This window comes from Cavenderia fasciculata (genome assembly GCF_000203815.1).
Source record: "Cavenderia fasciculata unplaced genomic scaffold Scf_ET2XIPL01CNAVH-3, whole genome shotgun sequence".
Lineage (NCBI taxonomy): Eukaryota > Evosea > Eumycetozoa > Acytosteliales > Cavenderiaceae > Cavenderia > Cavenderia fasciculata.
The window spans coordinates 1631400-1658980 of NW_004457723.1; the positions used below are offsets into that span (position 1 = coordinate 1631400).

Below are 27581 nucleotides of genomic sequence, written 5' to 3' on the forward strand. Positions count from 1 at the left end.
GTATAATAATGGTAATTGTCTTCCACGAAGATGAATCATAGAAAAGATGAATTAGAATATTAAAATGGGATCAAATAAATTTTGAGGAAACCCTTTTAAACTAAATCATTATTGGATCACCTAACCCAATAACTATACTAACAGTTCCCTTTACCGATATTTAAATTAATAGATAATAACAAAAAAAAAAAAAAGGTTATTTTTCAAACACCCTAAATACTTGTCTTGTCTTCTTAATTCTTTTTTTAAAACCAACTTGAACAAACAAATAATAATATTTTAATAATGTCAACAATCACATTTCATTGTATATTCAGATCTAAATACATTAGACAAATGATATTCAATCATATTAATGATATATCAAAACAATTGTATCAAAGATCATTGGTAGGAAGAGACATCATCAAATTACCTCTTCTTGAAATGATATCAATCTACGCAGTGCCGTGGGACTTTATTCGTCATTATCTACCAACTGATATTGATCAAATACAATTAAAAGGAGTGATCAGTAAATACTGTTGTCATGACAATGCAACATTGGATAAAGTCAAACATCTATTGGAGTGGTCTCACGTTGACTTTGATTGGGATCTCTTTAAAAGTAATGGTAGATATATACCAAATAAAGAGATACTGGAATATGTCATAGAGAGCTGTCATGATGATTTTACTAGCTTTGTCATACAGATAATGAACACTCCTTTCAAACCTCTAGGTTACCAAATGGACACCATAATTAATTAATATTAAAATCGTAAAGTATTTGCAGTACACAATGGTAAGAATTCTTCATGAAAATAGAAATAAATAATAACTGATAAAGATGTAAATAATAATCTGATATTAATTAAATCATTTGATTAATCATAATAGGAACAAACTAAAGCATTTCAATCAATGAAATGAATAATGTTGCAAGATCGCCAAAATAGCTATATATATAATATTTATAAATTATATAACGACAAAACATGTTTCCTTTTGTCAAGATTTCCATTTAGTCTTTAGATCTGGTATGTACCATCTTTTCACTTACAACAAACACTACTTTTAAAAGTACTCGAGTGACAATTAGTCAGTGTCAAGGTTCTGATTCGGTAATCGCATACTCTCAGAGTTTATACCAAAATAAGCAACAAACCAAACCATCATCTCTAAGAGAATATTCCCTCTGCTCTCCTCTCACTCACTATGACCACACACGATCATATTAGATTTGAACTCAACACACACAATTGTATTAACAACGCCCCTCCTTATTTTTTTTTGCCTAAACAGTTTGGTGGTGTGTATTTTAAAACAACACTCATCAATGTGATCACCAATCATTAAAGTCGTTGTTGACAGTTTTGAGTAAAGGTATCATTATGCACACCGGTGGTAGTAGATTTATATCATCATCGGCCAGCATAGCAGATCATTTTAACAACTACACAATTTCATTCATTCGATCATTGGTATCATCAATCACTACTACAGATATGGATATCATTTCATTCTATTCTTGATCAAACATAGAAGTAGTTTAAATATGGTAATCACTGATCATTGGAATATTATCATTTACCAAAGCGAGTAGATGCTTAAAAATGGTAATCATTGGTATGTTTTCATCTACCCAAAACTAGAACATGTTTAAATAAGGTAATTAAAATGATCATCTCCATCTGATCACCAACTGATGCCCATCCTCTTTTCATGCAACCGTTTAGTATAAATAGAGCTATTTCGATTCATTATTTAAATCACAAATCAAACAATCAACAGTTTAACAACTAATTAAATTCACAACAACTACCATACACACTAATAATAATAATAATATTAAAAATGGCAATTGAAATCATCAACTTTAACCAACTCCAAAGACAATCTTTGGATAGATTCCCAACCAACTATTTCTACATTGCTTTTTGTATCATTTTCTTCTTATATACCATCCAAAAGCGTGACAAGAAATCATCAAGTCGCTTCATGGAAATACTCTCATCCAATCAATCAATCAGTATTTTAGAAATCAACTTTAACAACCGTATTGTCAGAACCAACAACAGTTCAGTATCACTCGAACAATTCTGTCAATCATACGTCATCGATTCAATCACCCTCCAAAACAACATCATCTCATCAATGAATCAATTCTCTCCAAGTGACGTACAAATCAAGAGCAAGAGCTGCTCTTCATACTATCGTCTCACTGGAAAGTACGATGCTTCGACCAATGTCTTCCAAGGAATCATGATTGACAACACTCAAGAGAAACAACAACTCAACAAGCTCAAGAACACCTTGACCCACGATGCACTCACCGGTCTCCAAAATAGATACCACCTCTACAACAAGATTCAAAAGTTTTGTGCCAAGTCTTCATCAGAACAATGCTCAATCTATTTCATTGATCTCAACAAATTCAAACAAATCAACGATACCCACGGACACGACAATGGTGATGTTGTCCTCAGATCAGTTGCCGATCGCTTCCAACAATTCGCCGACGAATCAGTTCTCCCAGTCCGCCTTTCTGGCGACGAATTCCTCATTGTCAAGCGCAATGTAGAATCAAACACACAAGCTGACCAATTTATCTCCAGCTACCTCTCAAGTGTCCAATGCGACACTGTCCAACTCAACAACTCAACGTCAATCAAAGTAACTCTTTCCTTTGGAGGTGTTGTATTCAACAAATCACAATCAACTCAAACCGATAAGTTGATTAAATGTGCCGATGAAAGAATGTATCAAATGAAAAAGAACCTTTTACCAAACGGCAACTCTACCGTTACCTTTACTGCTTAAATTAATAAATATTAATTAACAAAAAAAAAAGTAGTGTACTTTTTTTTTTTCTAAACACCCTAAATACTTGTCTTCTTTATTCTTTAAAACAAACTTGAACAAATAATAATATTCAACAATCACATTTCATTGTAAATTCAGATCTAAATACATTAGATTTAATTTGTTTGTTTCTAGAAAAGATTTACATTATATTACAATTTGATTGATAGCTTGCTTTCTTTTTAGAGTTGGCAAGAAGTGTTTTGGTATGTTTGGAAAAGTATTCTTTGAGAAAGAATCTAATGTCATCGCTGAGTGACTCTTGATTGAGTGCTCTAAAAGAGTCTAGAGAGAGGAATAGATCGTTTGGAGCGCACGGGAACAACTCTGGATTCTGGACAATGTAGAGGAGGGTGTCTACACGGTTGGCAAACACAAGGGCATGTACAATGACGGTAAAGGAAATATGAGGACAATGCTTGATGATGTGGTGGAGCACTTCTACACACGTAATCGATTGAATGTCTGGATATACTTTGACAAAGTTGACATGTCTAAGAAACTCTAGTCTACAGTATTTGGTGGCTGCTGTAACCATGACTAAATTGGATTGATGAAAGTTTGGTAGGTAATCAATTAAAGAGACAAGTCCCTTTTTACCAATCAAACTGTAATGACTGTGACTAACCAACTCTAACTCTTGAACATTAAGTTTAGTGATAATATAATCGATTGCTCGATATCCTTTGTTTACCAAATTAATTCGCATCAAGTCTGATCCGTAGGCAGCGTGGTATCGATCGATTGATTTAAAGTCGGCATTGGCACATACACCCGACAAGAGATACTCCATCTCCAAGTTACGTACTCTTGCATCGCTGGTGTTGCCGTAGGCTAGTGCTTTGTTGGTCTGGTGACTGTCAAATAAAAAGTCAAATGCCTCTCGAGTAACTTGGAAGTGTTGGTGGTCAATGATATAGTACCATGCACTCCACTCGAGGTTGCATAGCATCTTGAGCACCTCAAATGACACTACCTTTCCTTTAATCCGATCGATCAGACGAACAGCCTTGGTAGTCGCCATCTTGTACAACCAGTCTATAATCTCCAACGTCCCATTACTCGCATCTCTCTTGCTTGCCAACCCAAATAACCATTGTATCTCTTCTCTATTAAATTGACATATATCATCAAAGGTAGTAGTAGGGTCAGGTAGAGAAAAACTTGTACGTTGTTCAATGTCTAGTTGATTAATCTTTTTTAAAATTGTGATGATTTGGTCTTTGGTACAATGTTTAAATAGTGCACCCAAGAATGATCTCAGTTGTATCGATCCAGCTTGAGGGGATATTGGTGGTGCCAACGGTGGTGGATGTGGTAGTGTGTCACCATTATTATTATTATTATTATTATTATTATTGTTGTTGATGGGGACAGAGACATCGGGATACTTGGTATAAATAAGTTTGGCCAAATAATCAAGACTGCATCGATCCGGACCAAGTGTGCGTATCTCCAACTCTACCAAATTATTTAGAAAGAATGTTTTAGAGTATATCGTGATTAAATGATGATACACCAACTCTTCCAATAATAATGGCGACGACGACAAGTTGGGATGGAATTGTGCAAGTGACATTCTGATCACAGCAACCTCTTCTTGTTGGATTTTTGCAAAGTGACATGCCAACTCTACCCTCTTGTCCAACGAGTGTCTAGCAATCTCTTTTATAATCTTTTCATGTCCAAACTCTGTTGTCTCGCAAAAGGTGGTTGCCAAGACACCGCTAAACTCTTTAAACACTTGCATACATCCCAACCGATACAAAAAGTGTAACCAGTGTTTTCCATTCATTGACCGTGACACTGTAGCCGCTCCAAAGTGAGTGACAAACCAGTTAAACACCGATGCATCGTTTAGATGTGACAAACTAGACAATAGGATCTGCTCGACGATAGTACCATCCTTGTCACGTGGTGAAACACACTTTTCCTTTAATAGATAATCCATTACATGCAAATGTTTGCCTTTGGCAGCACCCACATAACATTTGTCGTCTAGGTTGAGTTTGGTTGGGTTTTGTTGTGCCACCAACAACTTGATAATCTCTAGGTTTCCAGCTTGACACGCCAATCTGATAAGATCATCCTTGTAGAATCGGTGTTGGTACTTGTCATAGACCACTCGAAACTGGTCATAATCAGACATCTTCTCGCACACCAAATCGATTGCCTCAGCTGAAAAGTAGAGTGGACAACCACGACTAATCTTGTCAACTAGCAGACTATAATGGTTATGTGTCAAGATATCCTTTGCCTTGAACCAATCATCATAACGATTAAACTCTATAGAGTATTTTTCTAATTCTCCATGACTCTCTAAACTTGATAATATCCTCTTGAATAGATATCTATTCTTGAATACTTGATCAATTGAATTCATCATCTTATTAATTTTTCCTCTCTCTTTTGTTATTTAAACATATCTACTCTTTTCTTTCTTCTATTATATAGGTAGTGGTAATAATAATTAATGGTATATATATATCACCAATTTGTGTTGTGCATGTATTTATAATTGATTGTTTGTTCGCACTACTTTTCTAACCTTTCAACAAAACCACGCACACACATGACTGTAGTTTTGTCGCCATGAAGATAAACAATTCACTTAAAAAATGGAATATTCTATGAAGTGTTTAGTAGTGATCACTATTATTATTATAAATTTTTGTTGTTGTTTTTTAATTATTTTATTATTATTATTATTTTATTACTGTATACATAATAACATGGAAGTATCAAATAAATATAATATAGATTGGAATAATAATTTTATCAAGAATCCAAAAGCAACAAAACAAATAGATTTAAATGTACTTGTATCTAAAAATACTGTATAGAATGAGGAAGGAGAGATAATTAATAAATAAATAAATAAATATTATTATAATTATTATTATTAAAAATATTTTTGTTTTTTAATCAATTTACCTTTAATTGCAACAACATTTGAAGTTAAAACAAAAACATTTAGGATGGTTCCAAAACTAAATGGATAATCCCAAATCATCATTAAAATAAGGAAACCTTTTCCAAAACTTGATAGAATGATTGCCATTAATAGATAGTTGTATTTGATGATTGCGTATCGAGAAGAGTATATAAGTTTGACTGCTAGTACAATCGACAGAGCATATAACGCAAACTCTGCAATCGCCGTCAAAAATATAAACCAGTATCTATCATAGGGTACGTCATCTTGCCAATCATAATAATAAAATGCACTCTTTGGTTGTGTATATTCGCAATCTTCTTTTAATCTTAACCATTTAATATCTAAAATCAGACAGAAAGAATAAATGATTAATAATCCATTCCAAAAACTCTTTAGACTCCAACAATCCATGTTAAGACATACATGACTCGAAAAATATATATACTATTAAAACCTTTACATATTGTATCTATAAATAAATTAAAATGTGTATATTAATAAATAACTCTCTCTCTTTAAATATTGCATCAAACCAACCAAATTGGTTTAAACACATACAGATATTCCAAAATCTCTATATAATTGTCTATTAAATAAAAGGTGTCTATATGCTTGAGGTTTATGAAGGAATAAGTCTAGAAATACAATAATGAAATCAAACTCTACATATTTATCTGCTATTTGATGACAATGAGACTATATGTATATAAATAAGAGACATCAAGTTAGTATCAAACGATATAGATATAGACATGTTAAACACAAGACACATACACATCTTGTTAATCTAATATTTCCACTACCCGATTTACCAAACTCTTTGTAGACATCGTTTACCGGTCTACCACATTCAATGCAAATCATGATTCAATCTCCTCTCTTCTCTTTGTTTATATGTTGTTGTTGTCGTAGTCGTCGTAATTATAAATATCTTGAATGATGAGATGATGAAGTTATATATTGTTGTGACTAATCATTGATGTGGACAAGAAAGATGTGATGCTTTTAAAAAAAGAACTAAAAAAAGTATTCTTTTGTGAATCATTGTAATTCTTCGTCTCTTTCATTTCATTGTTGGTTTAATCTTTAATATCACTATATATAAATTTAAAAATGGTAATCTATCTATCTATCTATATAGTACTATTCATATATAATATCACATTATGAAATATGAATATGATGATGATCAAAAAGAAAGAGTTGTATGCAATGAGAACCAATTCTAATCCTTCATCCTCCTCCTCTACCTCCAATATACACATAATAGAATATGTTCAACAGATTAGCAGCCACTGGTAAATACATCAGTAGCAATAGCAGTAGACTTGTCAACAACAACAACACAATGATGATCAATAATGGTCGTTTATCATTCCAAAGATACTACTCTAGCATCACTGAAGATTTCAAAAAGAAGGCTCAATCACAAGTAGATGCTGCTCCATGTGTCCTCTATATGAAGGGTACTCCACAAAACCCACAATGCGGTTTCTCAAACACTGTAGTCCGTATCCTCGATACTGAAGGTGCTACTTTTAGTTCACATAACATCTTGATCGACGATGAACTTAGACAAGGAATGAAGGAATTTTCGTATGTATTAACATATAATAATCAAACAAACATAAACAACATGTGACTAATTATCACCATTTATTTGATATTGTTCATTCACTAGTGACTGGCCAACATTCCCACAAGTATACATCAAGGGAGAGTTTGTAGGTGGTGCCGATATTATGATTTCAATGTTCAAGAGTGGAGAATTATCAAAGTTATTAAAAGAGGCTGGAGCAATCAAACAAGAATAAAATCAACCAAAACAAAAATCACAAATAATATATATTAGGAAAAAAACAAAATCAATCAATGATATATATGGTAAATATTTATAATGGATGATAATTAATTATAGTAGAATATTCAATAATATCGGTAGAGTATTATTACATGTATTAGTTGTTCGGAAAATCCCATAAGAAAAATGAAAAAAAACAAACACTTGGCAAGGTACTATCGTATTTGTTCGGTTTTGTCTAAAAAAATGGGTTGCTCGACATATGCTCGGGATTGACCGCATTTGATTATCTATGACCTCCGAAAGGATCTCAAAATCGAAATATAAAGAGGAACCATCAAAGGTGTAGTCGATAAGATTCTTTACGCTCGTCCCTCCCCCCCCACTTTTTTTTAAATTAATTTTAATGATAATGAAGTAATATAACAAAATGGCAGAGGCGTGATCACTCGCAGACTTTGATGACAATAAGAACGAATCATCATGGAACAGCTGACAAGAAATAGAAGCTCTTCTGGGGGGTATAAAAGAAGAAGAAGTTTTGAATTCTCTTCCAAATCTCTACCAAAAATTCATTTTATTTTAATTTTTAATTGTTTTTTTTTGAAGCAATGATAAAAATCAGAGATAGAGATATTTTAGACTTTTATATCTATCTATCTTTTTAACACTGAATTAAGATAATGACATAAGACGAAAGAATAATAACATAATAGTATTAGTAGTAGTAGTAGTAGTAGTAGTTATATATATATAATGTCAACAACATATCATTACGATGATGACGAAGAAGATGAAAGAGTAAATGGATCAGTCTTGACGACAACGACTACCACCAACGAAGAGAATGAATACAATGATCATATAGGTGGTAGTAGTGATCCAACTGCAGAGATTAATATGTCAAGTAACAATATAACATCTTCTGATGCACTATTGCCTCAATTTACTGTATGTTATGTACTATTGTAATCATATATACAAAACAATCATCTATTCAAGTTCTAATTCTCTCTCAATCTACTACTACTACTTTTTAAAAAAAGTGGAGAGCAGTAATAGCAGGTGTAACAGTTGGAGGATTAATGTGTTTTAGTAATATGTATTTTGGTTTACAGGTATGTATTTTTTTACATACAATCAATGGTTGGTTAAAATTTTAGGTTATAATACTCACAACTTCCTTCCTTTTATTTGTATTTGGTATCCACTTATTCCAGACAGGGTGGGTTACAATGGGATCACTACAGTCAACGCTGTTAGGATTCCTATTCTTTAAGTTGATTGAAAAAAAGTTGACTCTAAAATTCAATCATTTCGAAAATGTATTATTACAAACGATTGCTGTGGCAACAGCGACAATGCCATTGGCAGGTGGATTTGTAGGTATTATCCCTGCACTCCAAATGCTAAACGAACAAGAAGCAGCTGCAGCTGGAAAACCAGTCGAAACACCATCCTACCTGTCATGGTGGGGTCTTACACTTTGGTCATTCTCATTGGCTTTTTTGGTGTATTTTTTGCCGTTCCTCTTAGAAAACAAACTATTCTCGTAGAAAAGTTAAAGTTTCCATCTGGTACTGCTACTGCTCAAGTATGTAAATTGGAAAAATAATCAATCATATATATATACATTTGTTAATTTAATTTTTATTTATTTATTTAGATGATTAAAGTATTACATAAATTAAATAATAATCAAGTTAATCATGAAATGTTTGAAAATTCATCATCACCAAATCAACAACAAGATGAAAATTTATTATTAGATAGCATAGATAAAGATCCATTGGATAGCATAGATAATAGTCAAGAATTATTAAATGATATAGATATGACAACAGACTCTTTTCAAGTGGAATCAATGACAAATGAGAGTAACAAGGAATGGAGTAAAAAATGGAAAATATTATTTATTTCTTTTGGTGTATCATCTTTTTATACATTTCTCAGTTATTGGGTACCGGCGGTAAAGAATGTACCTATATTTGGTATGTACTTGGCAAATACTTGGAGTTGGTCATTGACACCATCACTTAGTTATGTTGGACAGGGTATGATTATGGGTCCCAAGACTGGTGTATCAATGATGATTGGAACGGTACTTGGATGGGCTATATTGGGTCCGATAGCACATAGTAAAGGATGGGCACCTGGAAAGGTACTGGATTGGAAGCATGGTGTTAAAGGATGGTTATTGTGGATATCTTTGTTTGTCATGTTGGCCGAGTCGATTGTATCGCTGCTCGTCCTACTCGTCCAAATGATACGTGCGAGAATGGGGTTACGTCCAGTCATTGATAGTCGTGATCCTGCTAAAGAGTCACAACGTGTACCTCGCAACTGGTGGGTCATCGGATTGGTCATCTCGTCGGCACTCTGTATTATCATTGTTTCACCATTATTTGGTGTAAAGTTTTATGAAGTGTTGGTGGCTGTTGTCCTAGCACTTCTCACTAGTATCCTTGCAGTGAGAGCACTTGGTCAAACCGACATGAACCCAGTCAGCGGAATTGGAAAGATATCTCAAATTGTATTTGCTGGTGTCGCACCGCACAATGTCCTCGCCAACCTTGTTGCAGGTGCCGTGGCAGAGGCTGGTGCACAACAAGCAGGTGACCTTATGCAGGATCTCAAGACTGGACATCTTCTCAAGGCATCTCCACGAGTCCAGTTTTTTGGCCAGTTGATCGGTTCGTTCTTTAGTGTCTTTTTCGCAGTTGGTGCATACAAGCTCTATTCGACAGCCTACACAATACCCTCACCCGACATGCCCGCACCTACCGCCAGTATCTGGCTCGACATGGCGTTACTCGTCAACGGCGGCTCGCTAGCCGACCACGTCCTACCCTTTTGCATCGTGTCGGCCCTTCTTGTCTCACTCATCCCCATCCTCGAAGCCATCAACCCCAAACTCGAACACTATCTCCCCAGCGGCATCGCACTCGCCATTGGCATGTACGTCACACCCAACTGGACCATTGCACGTTGTCTCGGATCACTTGCCCAATGGCTCTGGCACCGCTTCTTCCCCGTCACAGAAGGTGAATACATGATCATCGTTGCATCTGGTTTTGTCCTAGGTGAAGGTATCACCTCTATTATCACTGCATTATTAAGTGCCTTTTAAAACCAAAAGCACCTACAAATAAACCTTCATCCTCTATTCCAAACTTTTTGTAGAAGCAGATTCCTTTTTTTGGTAATTCGAAAAATTAATTTAAATGTCTGACCCCAATACTGATAACATAAAGCAAAGATTAGACAAAAGTAGGAATATATATTTATTCTAAAGTAAACTTTGTGTAAAACACATTACTAATAATATCTATCCACAGTCAAATCATTAGCCTTGGGTGACAAACTCAAAGAAAGTGATATCGCTGATTTACTCCAAGAAATTGGTGTTCCCTCTGGTCAAGTAGATGTCAAGTCGCTCTTGAAAGATAATTACGATTCCAAATATCGCTTACTCGATCTTATCCATACCACGGGTGTGCCAGGTTTAGCAAAATGCGACCATGGAGATCTTGAACGCATACTGTTAGAAACTACAGGTAATCACAAACAAACAATACCTTTATTCTCCTTTTATTTTTTCATGGATTCTTGATACTAATCAATTTCTAATCATCTCCACAAGAAAAGAGAATCGATTATGTTGCAACCATCCCAATCCAATTTATAGATAGTTCGCCCCAAGGAATCATGGACCAAATCAAACAATTTGAAGCAAGATATCCTGGTAAGTTTTCACTGCCAGAACTATGCATGCAACATCTGTTGGTATTAGTCCACCTACATGGATCACTTCATGAATTCCAGAAACGAACGTTGAATCGATTTCAAGCAATCCCTCTACTTTCTCCCAACCCACTATTCTATTGAGACAACAACTCAGTCGGTTACTCTCTCTCCTATCCCCCTCACATTGTAAATGTGTTCATCGTTGGAACTGTTGACATCTCGAATGAGATACCATTAAAAATCTGTCTTGCACAAAATAAAATAAAAGCTTAACATTAAATAAAGATCTTTATACACCTGCCCTTTGCCAAAATATCGTGACGAATTATTTAAATAAATGGGGATCCCCACGACCCGACCAGCAATAAAAATAAAAATCGATGATAGATCTGGTTTGGCGACCACTATGCCCTCGAATATCTTGTTTTGGGTGAGATCATTGCATGATTTTTTTTGAGACAACCGCCAACAACAATCACACTCTCTGTAGCTACTTCTCTTGACACACTCACATCGAGACACGCCCACCACACCATACTTTGTTCTATCAATCGATCACCACCAACAACAACAAAAATAATTGTATTTGTATTCTTTTAAATAAAAGATAGAGATAAAAAGATAAAGAGATATCTTTAATCAGTCAATAAATAAATAATTATAAATTAGTAGTTAGTAGTACTTATCAATAGATTAATAATATTGATAGCAACAACAACAACAACAATAATCAAGTAGTATTTCATCATCAACTCATAACAATATCTACACAACACACACAAACGCGCGCCAACAATCATACAAATTTGTATTTGATTCAAACCACCACTAAATCATAATAGTAGTAGTAGTAGAAAGTAGTAATCATATCATAATAATATCGATATTCAACCACCCACACACACAACTCAAAACATAATATCCGCAATTCGAATATATTTATACTTTCATTACAATCAAATCAGTCAAATTCAATAAGAGAGAGAGAAAAAGAAGACTAAATAATAATAATAATAATATTTTAGAATAAGAAACAAATAATAATAATAATAATAGTCAAAACTTTCTTTATAAATCACTTTTTCCTTCTTCTTCTTCTTTTTCTTCTCTCACCAATCCACCACCCATTGTAATTTTAAATTATTAATATATTTATATATATAATAAGTAAAAAAAAAAAAAAGAATAACTTGATCAAATATGTCATCAACAGAATTTGATAAAAGAGACCTACTTAAAAGGAGTGGAAGTGTATTGGGAGGTGGTAGTAATAGTAACCTTTTAGTGGTGAGCAAGAACTCACCCAAAGTACCAGGAAGAGACACAAAGTATGACGAACGTACTCTCACCAAACCACCTTTGGCCGATGGTGGTGAATCCAAACTCGCCGATTTCACTGTAAAGGATAGTAGAACCTTTTTCGCAACTAAATCCTACCCCATCTTTTTCGATGCAAGTGATGCCAACTACAACTTGGAATCTGATGAATTTTTAAAGAGTTGTCCAAATATTTTAAAATCGTAAGGAATCAAGTATATTAGATGTTTGAAACCAAACCAAGCCAAACCAACCTAATCATTCTTTTGTTTTTAGATTAAATTTAACATCAAATTCATTGATTGAATTTAGTTCTGCTAGTCATCTAACTAAATTGAAATGGTTGATTTTGGAAAAGAATAATTTAGTCGATATTTCTATTCAATCATTAACCGCATTGGTCTATCTATCAGTTGCCAATAATCGTTTGGCTCATGTACCAATAACAACTGATTTAAAGAAAATTGTTCATCTTGATTTAAGTTTTAATAGATTAATTGGTAAGGCAATGCAAAGAAGAAGAATATTAAAATACAATACAAACAACAAAAATAGAATGAATATTTATTTATTTATACTAATTTATTTGATTTATTTATTTAATTATATTTTTAGATGGATTTGAAGAATTATCAAAATTGAAAACATTAAAAGTATTGGATTTATCAAATAATAATATTAATATTCCATTGGATCAATTTAACAAGGAAGTATTGGGATCGTTGAAAAAGGTAAAGACATTGGAATACTTTTCATTGCAGGGTAATCCAATCGATCGAAACATTCAAGAGTTTCGTTGTTTTGTAGCCAATGAACTCAAATCGATCAAATATTATAATTGGAGTTTAGTAACAAAGGATGAGAGATCAAAGGGTGGCAAGTTGGAAAGTGAGAATTTTTGGGCGTCTGTCATGACCACCCAATTCCAAATCTCAACTATTTTCAATAATGCTGGTAGTGCTTTGAATCTAAAGTCGTCCCAGGGTGGTGCTGCTGCCGGTGAGGAAGAGACTGAACGAACACCTTACAAAAGTCCAATACTTTTATCCAAAGTATCACAGTCACCACTACTTAAAAAGATTGTGTCATCGAGTAATGGAAGTGGGTTGAATAGTAGTACTGAAGATTTCAGTCCTTCATCATCACTCTCTTCATCGGGCGGATTTGGTACACCTTCTAAATTAGAGTCTGTGCCATTGCGTCGTAAGCTATCTTTTACGGGTAGCTCTGACCAGGCATTTTCCAAGACCGGTGGTCCAGTTCAAGAGGATAGCTTCACGTCCAAGTCATCTGGAACATCTACCCCATCAACCTCAAAGTTGGATCTTGATCCATCGGTACAAGTTGTTGTTGTGAACAAACGATCGTCCAATGATAACCTATCACCTATCAGTCTCCAACCAACTAGTCCACCACTTCAAATGTACATTGAGCCAATCGATCCACTCGCTGGCAGAGATGATCAAAGTATGTCTGCCTATCTTGACCTACTCCTCGAGGAGCTAGGTCCTATCAACCTAGAGGTCGGTCCAAACGTCCACCACTCTACCTACCTCGACATGTTGTACCGTGCAATCGTCGACGATGTCATGATGCCCGAGCTTCTCCTCGCCGATGTTCCATCACAGGTCTCTTCTGACATTCCATCACATGTCTCATCCTCCCAACCCATGCCCATTTCACAGGCACCCATCATTCGAATGTCCGAGGATGAGATTATCAAACCTGTCGAAGAGGTGTCTACAGCAGCACCACCACAATTCCCAACAACTGCACACTCTCCTTCAGTTGCCACCTCATCACCAAGAAAGACATCACAATGGGTCAAAGTTTCAGATCAACAAGAAAAGATGTTTGGTGGAATGGATGTTATTATTAAAAAGGATGCTACCCCAGCTGTAACGACTACAACTACAACTACATCTACAACAATTGCAACCGAACCAAAACCAATTTCATCATCACCAATCATATCATCTTCTAAACCTGCAGCAGCATCTTCACCATCAATATCGACACCAAAACCAGTAGCAGTATTAAAGAAATCACCTGCTCTTTCGAGTAGTCCATCTAGTGGTAGTCCAATGATGTCATCATCACCCAAACCAACAGGAGCTGCTGCAGGATCACCCAACCCATTTGGAGTTGTTTTAAAAAAGGCACCTGCTCCAGCCAGTGGCTCACCAGCTTCTGGACCATCACCTGTATCTCCCATTTCACCAAATGTTACTTCTCCACCAGCTGCTGCCTCTCCACCAGGTTCACCACTTATCCGCAAGGTACCTGTTGCAAAGAATCCAGTCCCACCATCCCCATCTACTCTCTCAACCATCATCTCCAAACCACCACAATCCAAACCATCTCCACCAACTCAATCTCCACTTGCTAAACCACCTGGTAGTGTGGCTCCACCAGTTGCAGCTGCTGCACCAGTTGCTCCTCCATCAACATCTACTGATTTCGATGTAGATACTTTCAAAGATGATATTGAAAAGACATTAAGGGATATTGAAAACACATATAATAATAATCAACTATCACAACCAACATCACCAGTTGTTGCTGCTAAACCAGCTGCAGCAACAGCAGCAGCTACTCCAGTAACAGTACCAGTTGTAAAGAAAGCAACAGCTGCAGATTTTGATATTTTAGATGATTTATCAAATGCAATTAAACAAGATGAACAATCAACTAGTACAGCAAGACCCAAACTATCACATGTTGATTCTAGACAAAACTTGCTCAAAGAGATTAGTCAAAAGGATGTAACAATGAAATTGGATCAAGTGTCTAGTGCAACACAAAAGCTCAACGAGATGATTGAAGAGTACAACCAAACCAAGGACAAGGTGGTCGATGACAATTTGTTAAAGTTGGACAAGTTACTCAACACTTTTGAGCAAACTACTCAACTACAACAAAACACCTACTCAATGACTCCACCCACCGACACGTTGTCACCCAAGTTGACTCATCGATTGTCGACATACAACGTGCCACGTCCATCCAGCCAGCCATCGTGGATCTGCAACTACAGCGATGTACAAGTCAACGCCAAGCTTGGAACGGGTAGTTGGGGAGACTGCTACCTAGGTAGTGTCTGGCAAAAGACAGTTGTATTCAAGAAACTACGTATCCAACGATTCTCTGATCAGTTTATCGATGCATTCAAGGAAGAGGTTGACAAGTTACGTCAACTCGGTCCACATGACAATGTAGTGCCTGTGATTGGTGGATGTGCCGACACCAACATCATGGCAATCAGTCCACACGTAGAAGCAGTCACATTGCAACAGATTATTGCCGAGACACCCGCCAGTGTTACACCAGACTTTATCGTTGCGATTGCTGCCGGTGTTGCACGTGCCATGTGTTATCTCCACCAATTCAACATCATCCATCGTACACTCAAACCATCCAATATTTTATTAGATACAGAGGGACGTGTCATGATCAGAGACTATGGTTTTACAGCCATTAAAGATAACTTGTACAAGTCATCAGCCACACATGGAGGTGCAGTCAATTATTTTGCACCAGAGATTTTTGAATCGGGTGCTTCCAACTATGACCAAAACATAGATCAATATGCATTCGGTCTCATCCTATGGGAAATGTTTACACATCAAAATGCATTCCCATCGTCGGTTGCACAACACCAGATTCCCGATCTTCTCAAACAAGGGTATCGTCCAGAAGTACCATCTCAATTCCCAATGGTATTTGATCGTCTCATCCGTGCTTGTTGGAATCAAGATCCATCAGCACGTCCCAATTTCCTTACCATTAGTAAGATCCTATCACAACCTACTCAACGTCTATTTGCCAATCAAATATCAATGACACTTCCCATCCCAATCACCGATAATCATGGGTCACTTCCAACATCCCAAAAACCAATCTATCCTCATCATCAACAAACCTCTACTCCCACCACTGCATCCCCACCAACATCTTCACCAACCATCACTTCTCAACAAAATAATAGTAATAATAACTCTACAACAAATATAAAATCAGAATTGGAGCGCAAGATGAAATTAGTAACAGAAAAAGTAATGTTAATGATAAAGAATGGTGGAGAAAGAGTTATGATGGACAAGGCATTCAAGGCACTTGAGAATCTTGCAGCCAATGAGGAAAATGCAGAGACATTTATTGGATGTGGATTAGTACCATTATTGATCCAATCATTTGCTCAACACATCCATTACCAAGATTCAATCTTGTCATCGTTGAATCAACTCTGTTTGAATGTATCGTTGTGTGCCGAGTTTGTTCATAATGGTGGATTGACACAATTGGTACGTCTCATGAACTCTTCAAGTATCAATACATCAATCCTTGCCTGTAAACTACTTACAACTGTTGCCGATGAAGAATATCTCCGTGCTATTCGTGATAGTGGTGCACTTAAAGTACTCTTTGTCACTTTACAATCGACCAATGAACTGTTGCAAATGCAAACGGTTTGGGCATTATCTCGTGCCCTTTTGGATGTTGGTAACCAACAATACTTTATTGCATGTGGTGGTATTCCAATCCTTCTAGGTATGGTGTCTAGTACAAGACAAGGATTATCGGTACGTGCACTCATCTCTCTATGCTGTCTTATCACCAACCCACAATGTCAACAACAATTGGTCAATGCTGGTGTCTTGTCAAGATTAATAGAGTCTATTGACCGATCACCCAAACTACTCAAGATTCCAACCATTCGTATCATTGGAAATATTGTAGACAAGGAACAAAAGGTCGATGCCAACCAACACTCACTTCGCGATCTCGTCATCCAAAACAACTTTATCCATGTTCTCATTGACCAAATTCAAACGACCGATGATCAAGATCTCATTGATGTAGCCACATCATGTCTTGTACCCATCCTTCAAAATGATCCAAATGCCCATCAACTATTCTACCAACTTCACGGTGTCGATAAAATACTCTTACATTTTAATGTCAACTCTCAATCAAATGAAATCCTTGTCAACATATTAACCATCTTTACTTTAATTATTAATCATGGTAAATATTTAAATATTAAACAAAGAAATAAGAAACAAAAGAAATAAGAAAGAAAGAAAGAAAGAAATATTAATATTCTTTTATTTTAGATTTATCAAGATTAAAATTAAGATTTAGTATTATAAAATTGGTAGAATTATTAAATAATGGTAATGTTGGAGATGTTGATAGTTTAGTTGTTATTAAAGCATTACAATGTTTGACTATCTTTGCTACACATGTATCTTGTGTACCAATGATTCTGGAATCCAATGCAACTGCATCGGTCAAGGCATTATTGGTATCACCAACAAACCAAGATGTTGATATTAAGATTTCAACCATTCGACTTATTTCCTCGTTGTCAAAGACTGGAAATTACTTTATCAATGCTATCATTCAATCTGGTATAGTTGCAGCTTTACTCGATAATATTCGTGACCATGGATCATCGTCGTTGGTAAAGGACGAATCGATTGCTTCGGTTGCTTGGTTATCTGCCTCTGCAGAGTGTCGTCAATTGTTTATGGAAAAGAATGTGTTCCATCGTCTGCTTGAATACACTCAGGCCAATATCAATAGACTTACCAACTATCTAAAGGAATCATTGTTGTGGGCCATTTCATTCTTTGCTCTCGATGCCACCTGTCAAACCCTCATCTGTCAAGTCCAAGGAACACTCGAATTTGTTGTATCCAATCTACTCACCGACGCTCAAATCTCTGGTGAAGAGGGACAAGTATGTAGAATGCTTGCCATCAAGACTGTATTGATCCTTTCACAAAAACAAGTCAACCATAGATTCCTCAAACAAACCAACATCATCGATTCCCTCACTAATTTGACCGATCACACCTCTACCGATAATCAATCCATTCAAATTGCTTCAAAAAAGATCATTCAATTGTTACAATAAAATAATTAAATAAATAATAATACTATAGCAGCAGATAACCAATTGTTTCAGATCGGCTTTACATCAAAATAGTTCACTATTGATAATGATTCCTAGTCTCTTTTAAAATAATTATCGGGTTATCGGGTTATACTCGCGATCTCCTTTTATAAACTACTTGTGTTGATGAATATCTTGGTGAATAAATATGTCTTTAGTATACAATGCGAAATGATTGTACTATACATTGAATTGCCAATCGATTTCAATGGGAATTAGTTAAAGATGGGTTGATGTTTCTTTATGTATTTAGATAACCTTTATTTTTCTTATTCTTTTTACTCATTCATTCATCTTTGGATATGTTGATAGAATGGATATCATTGTCGATACACAAACATATATGATCCATATACATATCATTGATGATTTCCCAAAAAGGGAGTTGGTTGATTAAAACAACCAAATTGAAAACAAGTACTTTATTGATTCTTCTTTCTTTTGACATCCATCTCATCCAAATTAAATTCAATTGAATTGATTTCTTATTATTCTTTCTTGATCCTCTCCTCGAACCCAAACAAACGGGAGAGTTGAAAAAAAAAAACCAAACACAAAAAATTTTAAAACAATTATTCTTGTGCCCATTTATATTATCATTAACTTATCTAATTATTTGTTCACAAAAATCATAGGGAAAGATCGGAATATTGTACTTGCAACATAGAGGAATCATCAGAACAACAGGGTAATCCATCAGATAGGACAAGTTCCATCAAAGGTATGTTTGAACAGTTCAACAGGGACATGGCAGTAGGTGCTTGTATAGATTCAGCGTTATTCGGTCTCTTTTCAATGGGTACCCATACCAATTCCAATGAACCCATACTTGAATCCATTGTCCCATCGCATGCACAACACAATTCAAACAAGAATACCCAAGAAATTGTATCATTTCTAACTAATCTACTCGTTTTCCATATATTATATTAGAATCTCATTATTCATTCATTCATATCTATATAGCTATACAACCTACTATATTCACACTATTGAAATCGTTTCAACAACAACAACAACAGTACAATTAGCATATATTTATATATTTACTACACACAGAATATCTAAATAATAATTATCGAGAGACGACGATCATTGAAAGCGCAAAGATTCATCTTTTATTTATTTATTTATATTATATTAATACTTTTGAAAATGAATGTTAATCCACAACCACATTTAATCATACCATTGAATCTAATGCCAATCATGCATACACTGCTAACTAGTAAGCAGCAACCACCACCTCTCACCAATGAAGAAGAAGAGACTGCATGGAAAATGGCCAAAGAGTATCGTATCTCGGTGTATCGGTTCCCGGGACCCCTTGCCAGCACTGCACGTGCATTGCAAGGGGCACAGAAACACTTCTTTAAGAAGTTGTTTACCTTCAAGGAAACACCACAACACGCCATCGTCGAGGATGAAGCTGTTATATACCCACTCGACGAGATTGACCGTGAGCGTATCGTCTTTTATCAGGGATCGTTGCTCGATCTGTTGACGGACCGGTCACTCAAGAAACATGTCCACGATGAGACCCGTATTCGTTGGAATCAAGTAGGTCGACAAATCAAGGTCATGTCGTCAAAGTTCCGTGCCACTTTGAAGCGTATGGGTGGTGTTGCACCTGCTGAAGAAGAGGTTACTGCGGTAGCTAACCCTAGCAACGACGAAGCGTCTGAAGGAGAGTCTGGTACGACTGAATCCAGCTTGGACACACAAGATGCCAGTGCTATGATTGTGCCACGCGCATCCAAGGAACCCGTCCCTCTCATCACCATCATGGAACCACTCGCAGCATACAACTACACCACCGACTATACACCACCTGCCTACGATGCACAAGGTTCTAAACCTGCTGCAGCAGCTGTCCCCATGGTAGTCGAACCACAAGAACCAGCATCACCCGAACAATCAACAACAACTCCATCCTCTCCACTTCCCAAACCATCAAGCCAAACCGAATCAACTCCAACCCCAACCTCGACCTCTACCACTACTACACCTCGTGCCGCTGCTGCTGCTGCCGCTGCTGCATCTAAATCCAACGCCAACAATACCAATACCTCTACCTCTACTACAACAACCACGCCACAAATTACTAGACAACAACACCAACAGGGTTCAAAGGCAGTTTCATCTCCAGTCGTCCCTAAACACCAGCCATATGGAGGGTCACCCAAAATCACCATTGTCAATGGTAACAACAAACAACAACCACCACCTACTCTACAACAACTCAAACCACCTCTACAACCACATCATCATCATCATCATAGCAACAACAACAATAATGTAAATTCATCATCCTATCAAAATATTTCTGCTCCACCCGAGAGAACACCAGAAGAGGTTGCTCGATTGGCTGCGAGATCAAGAGAGTTGAGGAAACAAAAAATGATAGACTTTGTTTCGACTCCACCTCCACCAGTCCAACAAAATATCATCCGTCTCACAGACCAAAGCAAACAAATTACACAAATTCAAGAAATGAAGAATACATATTTGACCATGAATAGAATTGATGATAGTTTTTATAATAGAGGCAAGATACCATTTTTTAAATTAATTTCAAATACAACTAATATAATTAATCAAAGTAATAATAATAATGATGATAATAATAATAATAATAATAATAATGATGATAATAATAATAATAATAATAATAATAATAATTCACGACAACCTACTTCTTCAATTGCATCTTCTTTCAAAAAATAATAATAATAATAATAATTATCTTTTGTCCAATCGATTTTAAAACATATTTATATATATCACACAACCCGAAACAAACCTACCTTTTTTTTCCTCACTCTCTCAAGTATTGTTGGTAATTAATTTAAATAGATAACATATCAACACAATCCATCACCTATCATGTTAATAGTAATAATAATAATAATAATAATATAGTATAGTTTACTATTTGATTAATACAACAACAAAATTTACAACAACCAATATACAAACAAATAAATGAATAACTTTTTTTAAAATAAAAAGTTAAATCTGATTTAAAAAATATACAATGGGGAAATCAATCAATTACTCTTGATTGATTATTACCCCAATTTAAAAATTGATTTATTACTATTATTATTATTATAATTATTTTGATAAACCTTTTAATGCACCAGGTGACTTGTATGAATTTCCATGATGGTGATTATGATGATGATTATTATTATTATGATTTCCATTATGATGATTATTTCCATTATTATTATTATTATTATTATTATTATTTGGTTGTGGTATTGATTGAATGACTGATAATATAGAATCACTAGTTGTACGAAGTTGTTCAATTGCTTCTTTTAATAATTCCTTTTCACTCTTTTCTGTACGTTTGTTTTTGTTTTGGATTTCATTCTTTGCGTCTTTTTCCAATTGAATTGCATTTAATATTTTTAGTCTTGCTCCAAGTGTAGGGATTTCCAAATCTTCAATTAAATGTTGTTCCGTTACGTAATCCAAAATATCCACTGTAATTTCATTTCTAATAAAGTTGTCTTCGTATTTTGATAGATTTAACTTTGATAACCATTCAATGATTCCTTTGAATTTAATGTTGGCTGCTGTAGTAGCTGGAGTTGCTGCACCACTACGATTATTTAAATTAATTGTTAAATCTTGTTTAATACTAATACTACCATTCATCATTGGTAATGGAGGTATTGGTGGTAATTGAGATGATGCAGATGTAAATGATTGTTGTTGTTGTGAAAAACTAATGGTTGGTATGATTGGATTTGGTATTGTTGCAGTCGTTGATTGTTTTGGTTGTGGTAATAATTGTTTTGGTTGTTGTTGTTGTAGTTGTGATTTAATTTGTTGATGTTGAACTTCATTTGATTTACTAGTTGCTGCTGGTTTTGGTGGATTTGGTGGGATTGGTGGAGGTGGTTTAACCATGGTTTCAACTTCCTTTTGTTGAGGTTGTTGTTGTTTTGGTTGTGATACTGGTACTACTACAACTGGTTTAGGTTTATCTGCACCATCCAATGTTTGTTGTTGTTGTTGTTGTTTTGGTTGAGATGATGATATAATTGGTTCATTTCCATTTTCTGTATTTACTTGATCAGTTGTTGGAACATTTTTAAATGGTCTTAATCTAATTCTTTTTTTCTTTGGAGCTTGATCTATTTTGGTCATAACCTTTTCAGCATCTAGAATGGCAATATCTTTAAAGTAACGGTGACCGTCACTACCACCAAACATGAATATTTGGTGACTGACAATCTCGGCGGTGTGGGAGCATCTAAAGGTTGGGGTGTTATCGGCTGTAAACTGTCTCCACACGAGTGTGACGGGATCCAATACAAAGGTGTCATTGAGGATCTTGCCACCATCTCCAACACCTCCAAACACTACAAATTTGTTGTTGAATGGTGTAAAGGTATGGCCGGCACGACTGGGCAGCTTCTTGTCCTCTTCTTCGGGTGACTCTACGTTTAGACGCCAAGTAAGAGTGGTCAAGTCCAAGATGGAGAGTCCGTTGTAAGTGGGATCACCCGAGTTGAGGGGACTGGCACTATTGCCACCGTAAAAGTAGATGCTGTTGCCTGCTGCATAGTAGATGGCACCGTGTCCCCAAGAAGCTGGTGGTGATCCTGTGCAATTAGGAATTGACCACTTCATGGTCAACGTATCCAAGCAATAGAGTGAATTAAAGGTCATGTGATTATCACTACCTCCATAAATATATACATTTGATCCTACCACTGTAGCAGAGTGTCGTGATCTTGGCATTGGTACATTGCCGCTAGTCTTCATCTCCTTCCACTCCATCGTATCAACATCCAATAGATAGACATCAGATGTATAAAACTCTCCCTCTATACCTCCAAACACCAATATAGTATGTGAATTCAATGCTACACCTGAATGACCTGCTCTACTTGTTGGTTTCTTTCCATGAGTTAAAGGAAATAACCATGATGATGTTTCTATAATATATATAATAATATATTAACCATGATTAGTTAGGAGGGGGGGGGGGGGGGGACTATAATCATAGTAAATGTAATGCAATGAATATATATATATTTATGTGATGTACATACCAACATGAAATTGAGACAAATCACCTTGTACATTCTTTCCATCCCATCCACCAAAGATATAGACACTATTTGTCTTTGAACAATAGGCTGAAGAATGTGCACACCTTGCAGGTGCTACCTTGCCACTGACACTACTTCTTGTCCATGACATCTTCTTTTCTTTTCTTTTCTTTTCGTTGTAATATATATATAAACTATTGTTCTCTCTCTTTCTCTCTCCCTATTTATTTTGATTCAAGATCTAATAATAATCTCTCTCTCTCTGTCTGTAGCTGTATTTGTTCGATAGAGTAATGTAAAAAAATACATCAATAAATACTAATGATGATCTTGTGTGTGGTACTTTATTTATTAAAGCTGATTTTTTTCGGTGGTTTCATTGAAAGAGAGAAGAAATTTGTCCAAATTTTAACCCATTCAAGTCATTTTGGGTTTGTGTGTGTGGTACTTTATTATTACAGCTTACAGTATCTCCCTCACTCATTAAATAATAATAGTATTATTATTAGTATTATTATTAGTATGATTATCACGAACCGTAACATTCATTTATTACCTATAATTTGCATCAGATCAACTCACCTTAATTTAACTAGTAGTTACTAGATCATCGTCTGATGTGATCACCTCCCTCTCACTACAACCAAGTTATTTTTGCATTGCAATCTTTGCATTCCCCAAGATAAGATGGTGGGTTCTAGAAAAGAAAAACTATAGAACGAAAGAACTTAAAAATATAGTTTTAAGTGTGTATGCAAAGTAAGCTGAAGATCCAAAGAACTCTTCATTTGTCGTGCGGGGCAACCGTTTAAATCGATGAAAATATCTTGCGTTCGAGGGTTGGGAAAAACACAGATGCTCAATGGGGCTCTGCCAATAATTGGGGGGCCCCATTGACTCTCAAAGAGATTAATCGACAATGCACTTTTCGGAGAGCTCTCCAGAAATAGTTTGGTTCCTCTCTTTGCCCTCTTCATCGTGTGATGTACCTATTTTTCTAGTTTGAATCAATGTTTAAATTGGGAAAGGGCATGATGTTGTGGGTGAGTTAGCTCCTCATGTTCTTTATCTCTTTCTCTATTTATTCATCTCGCTCACTCTCTCTCTCTTTTATTCCTTCCATTTTCACTTTTATGATTATCATATTCATAACTTCATCTTTATATCAATTTATATAAATATCACTACTACCACTACTACTCACAAAATATAACACAAGAAAAGAAAGAATAAAAAAAGTAAAATAATAATGAAAGTTCTTCAAAAACATCATCCAATGTTGATGATGTTATCGTTGACATTGGTCATCATATCATCATTATTGTTTGGAATTGTCAATTCTTCATACCTTATAGATGGTCAACAACCTGGTACATGCCAAGTATTGACATCTAGTTCCTATTGTTATCCACTAGTATCACCACAAGGTCAACCAGTCTACATTCCATTCAATGTCACCATCGATCAGATCGAAACAAATATCACCTCACTCTTATCACTACCATTGAATGATGAGTGTTTAAAACCAGCCCAACTTTTATTATGTTCAATGTACTATAATCCATGTAATAATGTTACCATTGATTATGGTAATGGAACTACAACTCCTATTCTTTTACCATCATTTCCTTGTTTCAATGTTTGTGGTATGTAGCTATATATATATATATATGATGATAATGAATGGGTAAAAAAATCCAAACTAATTTAAAATATTAATTATTTTTGATTTATTTATTTTAGAAACTGCATTTCAAGGATGTTCAGATTATATTCAATATTTACCACCAAATTTTAAATGTGATATGAATACTAGTAGTGGACAACAACAATATCCACAATACCAAACCTCGTTTAATATAACATTGGAGAATGTAACCGGAACAGGTGAAAATAATTATACAACTGAATTAATACAATGTAATGATAAATATACTGGAAATATTGTTGGATGTATGTATTAAAAAATAATAATATATTTATTTATAAATATATATTTATATTTTAGAGTAGTTTATTTACTTTGATTATTTATTTACTTTTTATTTTTTATTTATTTATTTTTTAGCATGTCCAATACCATTAATATTTGCACCAAATAGAAGTAAAGATACATATTATACAATTAGTGATAATTGTGTTTTACCATGTCCATTCCAACTTTGGAATGAGAGTGAAGAGAAAGCAATCAAAGACGTTTCTCTCATTCTATCTGTACTTAGTTTTGTATGTTCTGTATTCTTGATCATTTTCAATGGAATCTTACCAAACAAAATATCAACAACCAACGAATCCATTCTCTATGTTGCACTTGGTGCATTATTTCTTGCCATTTCTCAATTTCAAAATGTAATTATAATATTTAAATCAAAATTTGAATCAATAATATTAATTAATATTTCTCAATTTAGCTTGGACAAAACAATTTTAGTTGTTCAGAAGATCCTGGTAGATATGTAACACAGAGTGATGTGGAATGTGGAATTAATGGATTTTTATTTCAACTTGGAGCGATTCTAGGATTGTTTGGTTGGGGTTATGCTAGTTATGATTTCTATAGAACTATTCGTCTAAAATCTATTGAAAAAATAAGATATATTCGTATAGTCATTTGGTCACTGGTTGCATTGATGTGTTTTATTCCTTTTGCAGGTCAAAGATATGGTTCTACATTGGCAACAAGTGGGTGTTGGATAACAGGTGATAAAAACAATCCATGGCCATACCTTTTCTTTTATGCTGAGGCTATCCCCACAGTATTGATCATTCTACTATTCACAGGATTAACAACTCAAAAGTTATATTCTGTATACAAACAAATTCAAAGTCAATCAATGTTATTATATGATGTATGTAAATCAAATCAAAATATATAAATTAAATATTAATTTACTAATCTCTTTTATTTATTTTTAGATTAAATTAATGGTAGTAATGGTATTAATTATTTTCAATTCAACATTTGTATTATCATTTAAATTCTATATGGATAAACAAACAGATGATATTAGAAGTAGAATAGCAGATTGGGTTCAATGTATAGCACAAAATGGTGAATCTAGTTGTGATTTGAATATACCAGATTATTCATTAAGAATTCTTCAAGTCATTACAACCAATAGTTGGGGTATATTAGGTTTTATTGCCTTTGCTCTTGATGCCAGTAGTTTGGCATTGATCCGTCAATCCAACAGAGCCAACAAATTACTCAAATATTTTGGATGGGAATTCAAACAAACAAAGTCACTTACAGGTACTGGGAACCATCGTCTAAGCAAGATTATTCCTTCAAATACAGCAACAACATCTATAGGCAGTACATCATCTACCAGTGATGGCACTACATCAACTATAACTATTCAATCAAATGTTCCAAATTCATAAATATAACACAACATAACATTCACAACCATCCTAATATTTATTTAAATAAAACGTGATCATCGTCATTAATCATTATTAATACTGTAACCTTAGTATCTACCTTAGGGTTAGTTTCTAAAAAAAAAAAAAAAAAAAAATATTCTATTGATAAACAGATCCCTGGGGGGTTTCTTTGATATTATAGTTTTGAATTGTAGGAAGGGATCTTGAGAACGTTCATAAAGATTATCATTGAATTGTTTGTTTGAATAAATAGATATACAAAATTTATGGGTTAATATTCCCAAAGTTCCAAAATCATTCCATGTCCAATTCCTTCATTGTTCTCAAAAAAAAAAAAAAAGAAAAAAGTCTACAAACTTTTTAATGAAACACCCATAAACGATAGTTTCAAATTAAATAGTGAAGAAATGTATATCGATGAGAGTAGGAAACATTCTCAAGATCCCTTCCTACAACTCAAACCAATCAATCATCTGAAAACCCCCCAGGGATCTGTTCTACAATACCTTT

General features: G+C 34.9%; 11 protein-coding genes across 11 annotated transcripts; 9 read left to right on the forward strand and 2 right to left on the reverse strand.

Moving 5' to 3' along the window:
- Positions 1-285: 285 nt before the first annotated feature.
- DFA_07472 (uncharacterized protein) lies at positions 286-1514 on the forward strand (the record flags this gene model as incomplete). Its single annotated transcript, XM_004367274.1, has 3 exons — positions 286-613; positions 996-1019; positions 1366-1514. The coding sequence occupies 3 exons, from the start codon at positions 286-288 to the stop codon at positions 1512-1514; spliced, it is 501 nt and encodes a 166-aa protein (XP_004367331.1).
- Positions 1515-1836: 322 nt separating this feature from the next.
- Positions 1837-2802, forward strand: DFA_07473 (uncharacterized protein; the record flags this gene model as incomplete). Its single annotated transcript, XM_004367275.1, has 1 exon — positions 1837-2802. One exon carries the CDS (start codon positions 1837-1839, stop codon positions 2800-2802), a length of 966 nt encoding a protein of 321 aa, XP_004367332.1.
- Positions 2803-2914: 112 nt separating this feature from the next.
- Positions 2915-6646, reverse strand: DFA_07474 (uncharacterized protein; the record flags this gene model as incomplete). The annotated part of the gene is made up of 6 exons (XM_004367276.1): positions 2915-2945; positions 2991-5163; positions 5779-6123; positions 6206-6251; positions 6341-6478; positions 6557-6646. 6 exons carry the CDS (start codon positions 6644-6646, stop codon positions 2915-2917), a joined length of 2823 nt encoding a protein of 940 aa, XP_004367333.1.
- A 302-nt stretch (positions 6647-6948) lies between these two features.
- Positions 6949-7764, forward strand: DFA_07475 (glutaredoxin-related family protein; the record flags this gene model as incomplete). The annotated part of the gene is made up of 4 exons (XM_004367277.1): positions 6949-6987; positions 7053-7378; positions 7464-7559; positions 7701-7764. The coding sequence occupies 4 exons, from the start codon at positions 6949-6951 to the stop codon at positions 7762-7764; spliced, it is 525 nt and encodes a 174-aa protein (XP_004367334.1).
- A 575-nt stretch (positions 7765-8339) lies between these two features.
- Positions 8340-10713, forward strand: DFA_07476 (uncharacterized protein; the record flags this gene model as incomplete). Its single annotated transcript, XM_004367278.1, has 5 exons — positions 8340-8534; positions 8630-8701; positions 8864-9096; positions 9120-9177; positions 9250-10713. 5 exons carry the CDS (start codon positions 8340-8342, stop codon positions 10711-10713), a joined length of 2022 nt encoding a protein of 673 aa, XP_004367335.1.
- Positions 10714-10807: 94 nt separating this feature from the next.
- Positions 10808-11698, forward strand: DFA_07477 (uncharacterized protein; the record flags this gene model as incomplete). Its single annotated transcript, XM_004367279.1, has 4 exons — positions 10808-10853; positions 10922-11140; positions 11272-11328; positions 11616-11698. 4 exons carry the CDS (start codon positions 10808-10810, stop codon positions 11696-11698), a joined length of 405 nt encoding a protein of 134 aa, XP_004367336.1.
- Positions 11699-12530: 832 nt separating this feature from the next.
- Positions 12531-18570, forward strand: DFA_07478 (leucine-rich repeat-containing protein; the record flags this gene model as incomplete). Its single annotated transcript, XM_004367280.1, has 4 exons — positions 12531-12850; positions 12924-13147; positions 13263-17675; positions 17765-18570. The coding sequence occupies 4 exons, from the start codon at positions 12531-12533 to the stop codon at positions 18568-18570; spliced, it is 5763 nt and encodes a 1920-aa protein (XP_004367337.1).
- A 352-nt stretch (positions 18571-18922) lies between these two features.
- DFA_07479 (uncharacterized protein) lies at positions 18923-19681 on the forward strand (the record flags this gene model as incomplete). Its single annotated transcript, XM_004367281.1, has 3 exons — positions 18923-18993; positions 19245-19457; positions 19543-19681. 3 exons carry the CDS (start codon positions 18923-18925, stop codon positions 19679-19681), a joined length of 423 nt encoding a protein of 140 aa, XP_004367338.1.
- An 83-nt stretch (positions 19682-19764) lies between these two features.
- On the forward strand, positions 19765-21336 carry gxcN (pleckstrin domain-containing protein; the record flags this gene model as incomplete). The annotated part of the gene is made up of 1 exon (XM_004367282.1): positions 19765-21336. The coding sequence occupies one exon, from the start codon at positions 19765-19767 to the stop codon at positions 21334-21336; it is 1572 nt and encodes a 523-aa protein (XP_004367339.1).
- A 390-nt stretch (positions 21337-21726) lies between these two features.
- DFA_07481 (uncharacterized protein) lies at positions 21727-23835 on the reverse strand (the record flags this gene model as incomplete). Its single annotated transcript, XM_004367283.1, has 2 exons — positions 21727-23567; positions 23685-23835. 2 exons carry the CDS (start codon positions 23833-23835, stop codon positions 21727-21729), a joined length of 1992 nt encoding a protein of 663 aa, XP_004367340.1.
- A 1098-nt stretch (positions 23836-24933) lies between these two features.
- fslQ (G-protein-coupled receptor family protein) lies at positions 24934-27068 on the forward strand (the record flags this gene model as incomplete). The annotated part of the gene is made up of 5 exons (XM_004367284.1): positions 24934-25330; positions 25428-25637; positions 25753-26033; positions 26096-26533; positions 26601-27068. 5 exons carry the CDS (start codon positions 24934-24936, stop codon positions 27066-27068), a joined length of 1794 nt encoding a protein of 597 aa, XP_004367341.1.
- Positions 27069-27581: the final 513 nt, after the last annotated feature.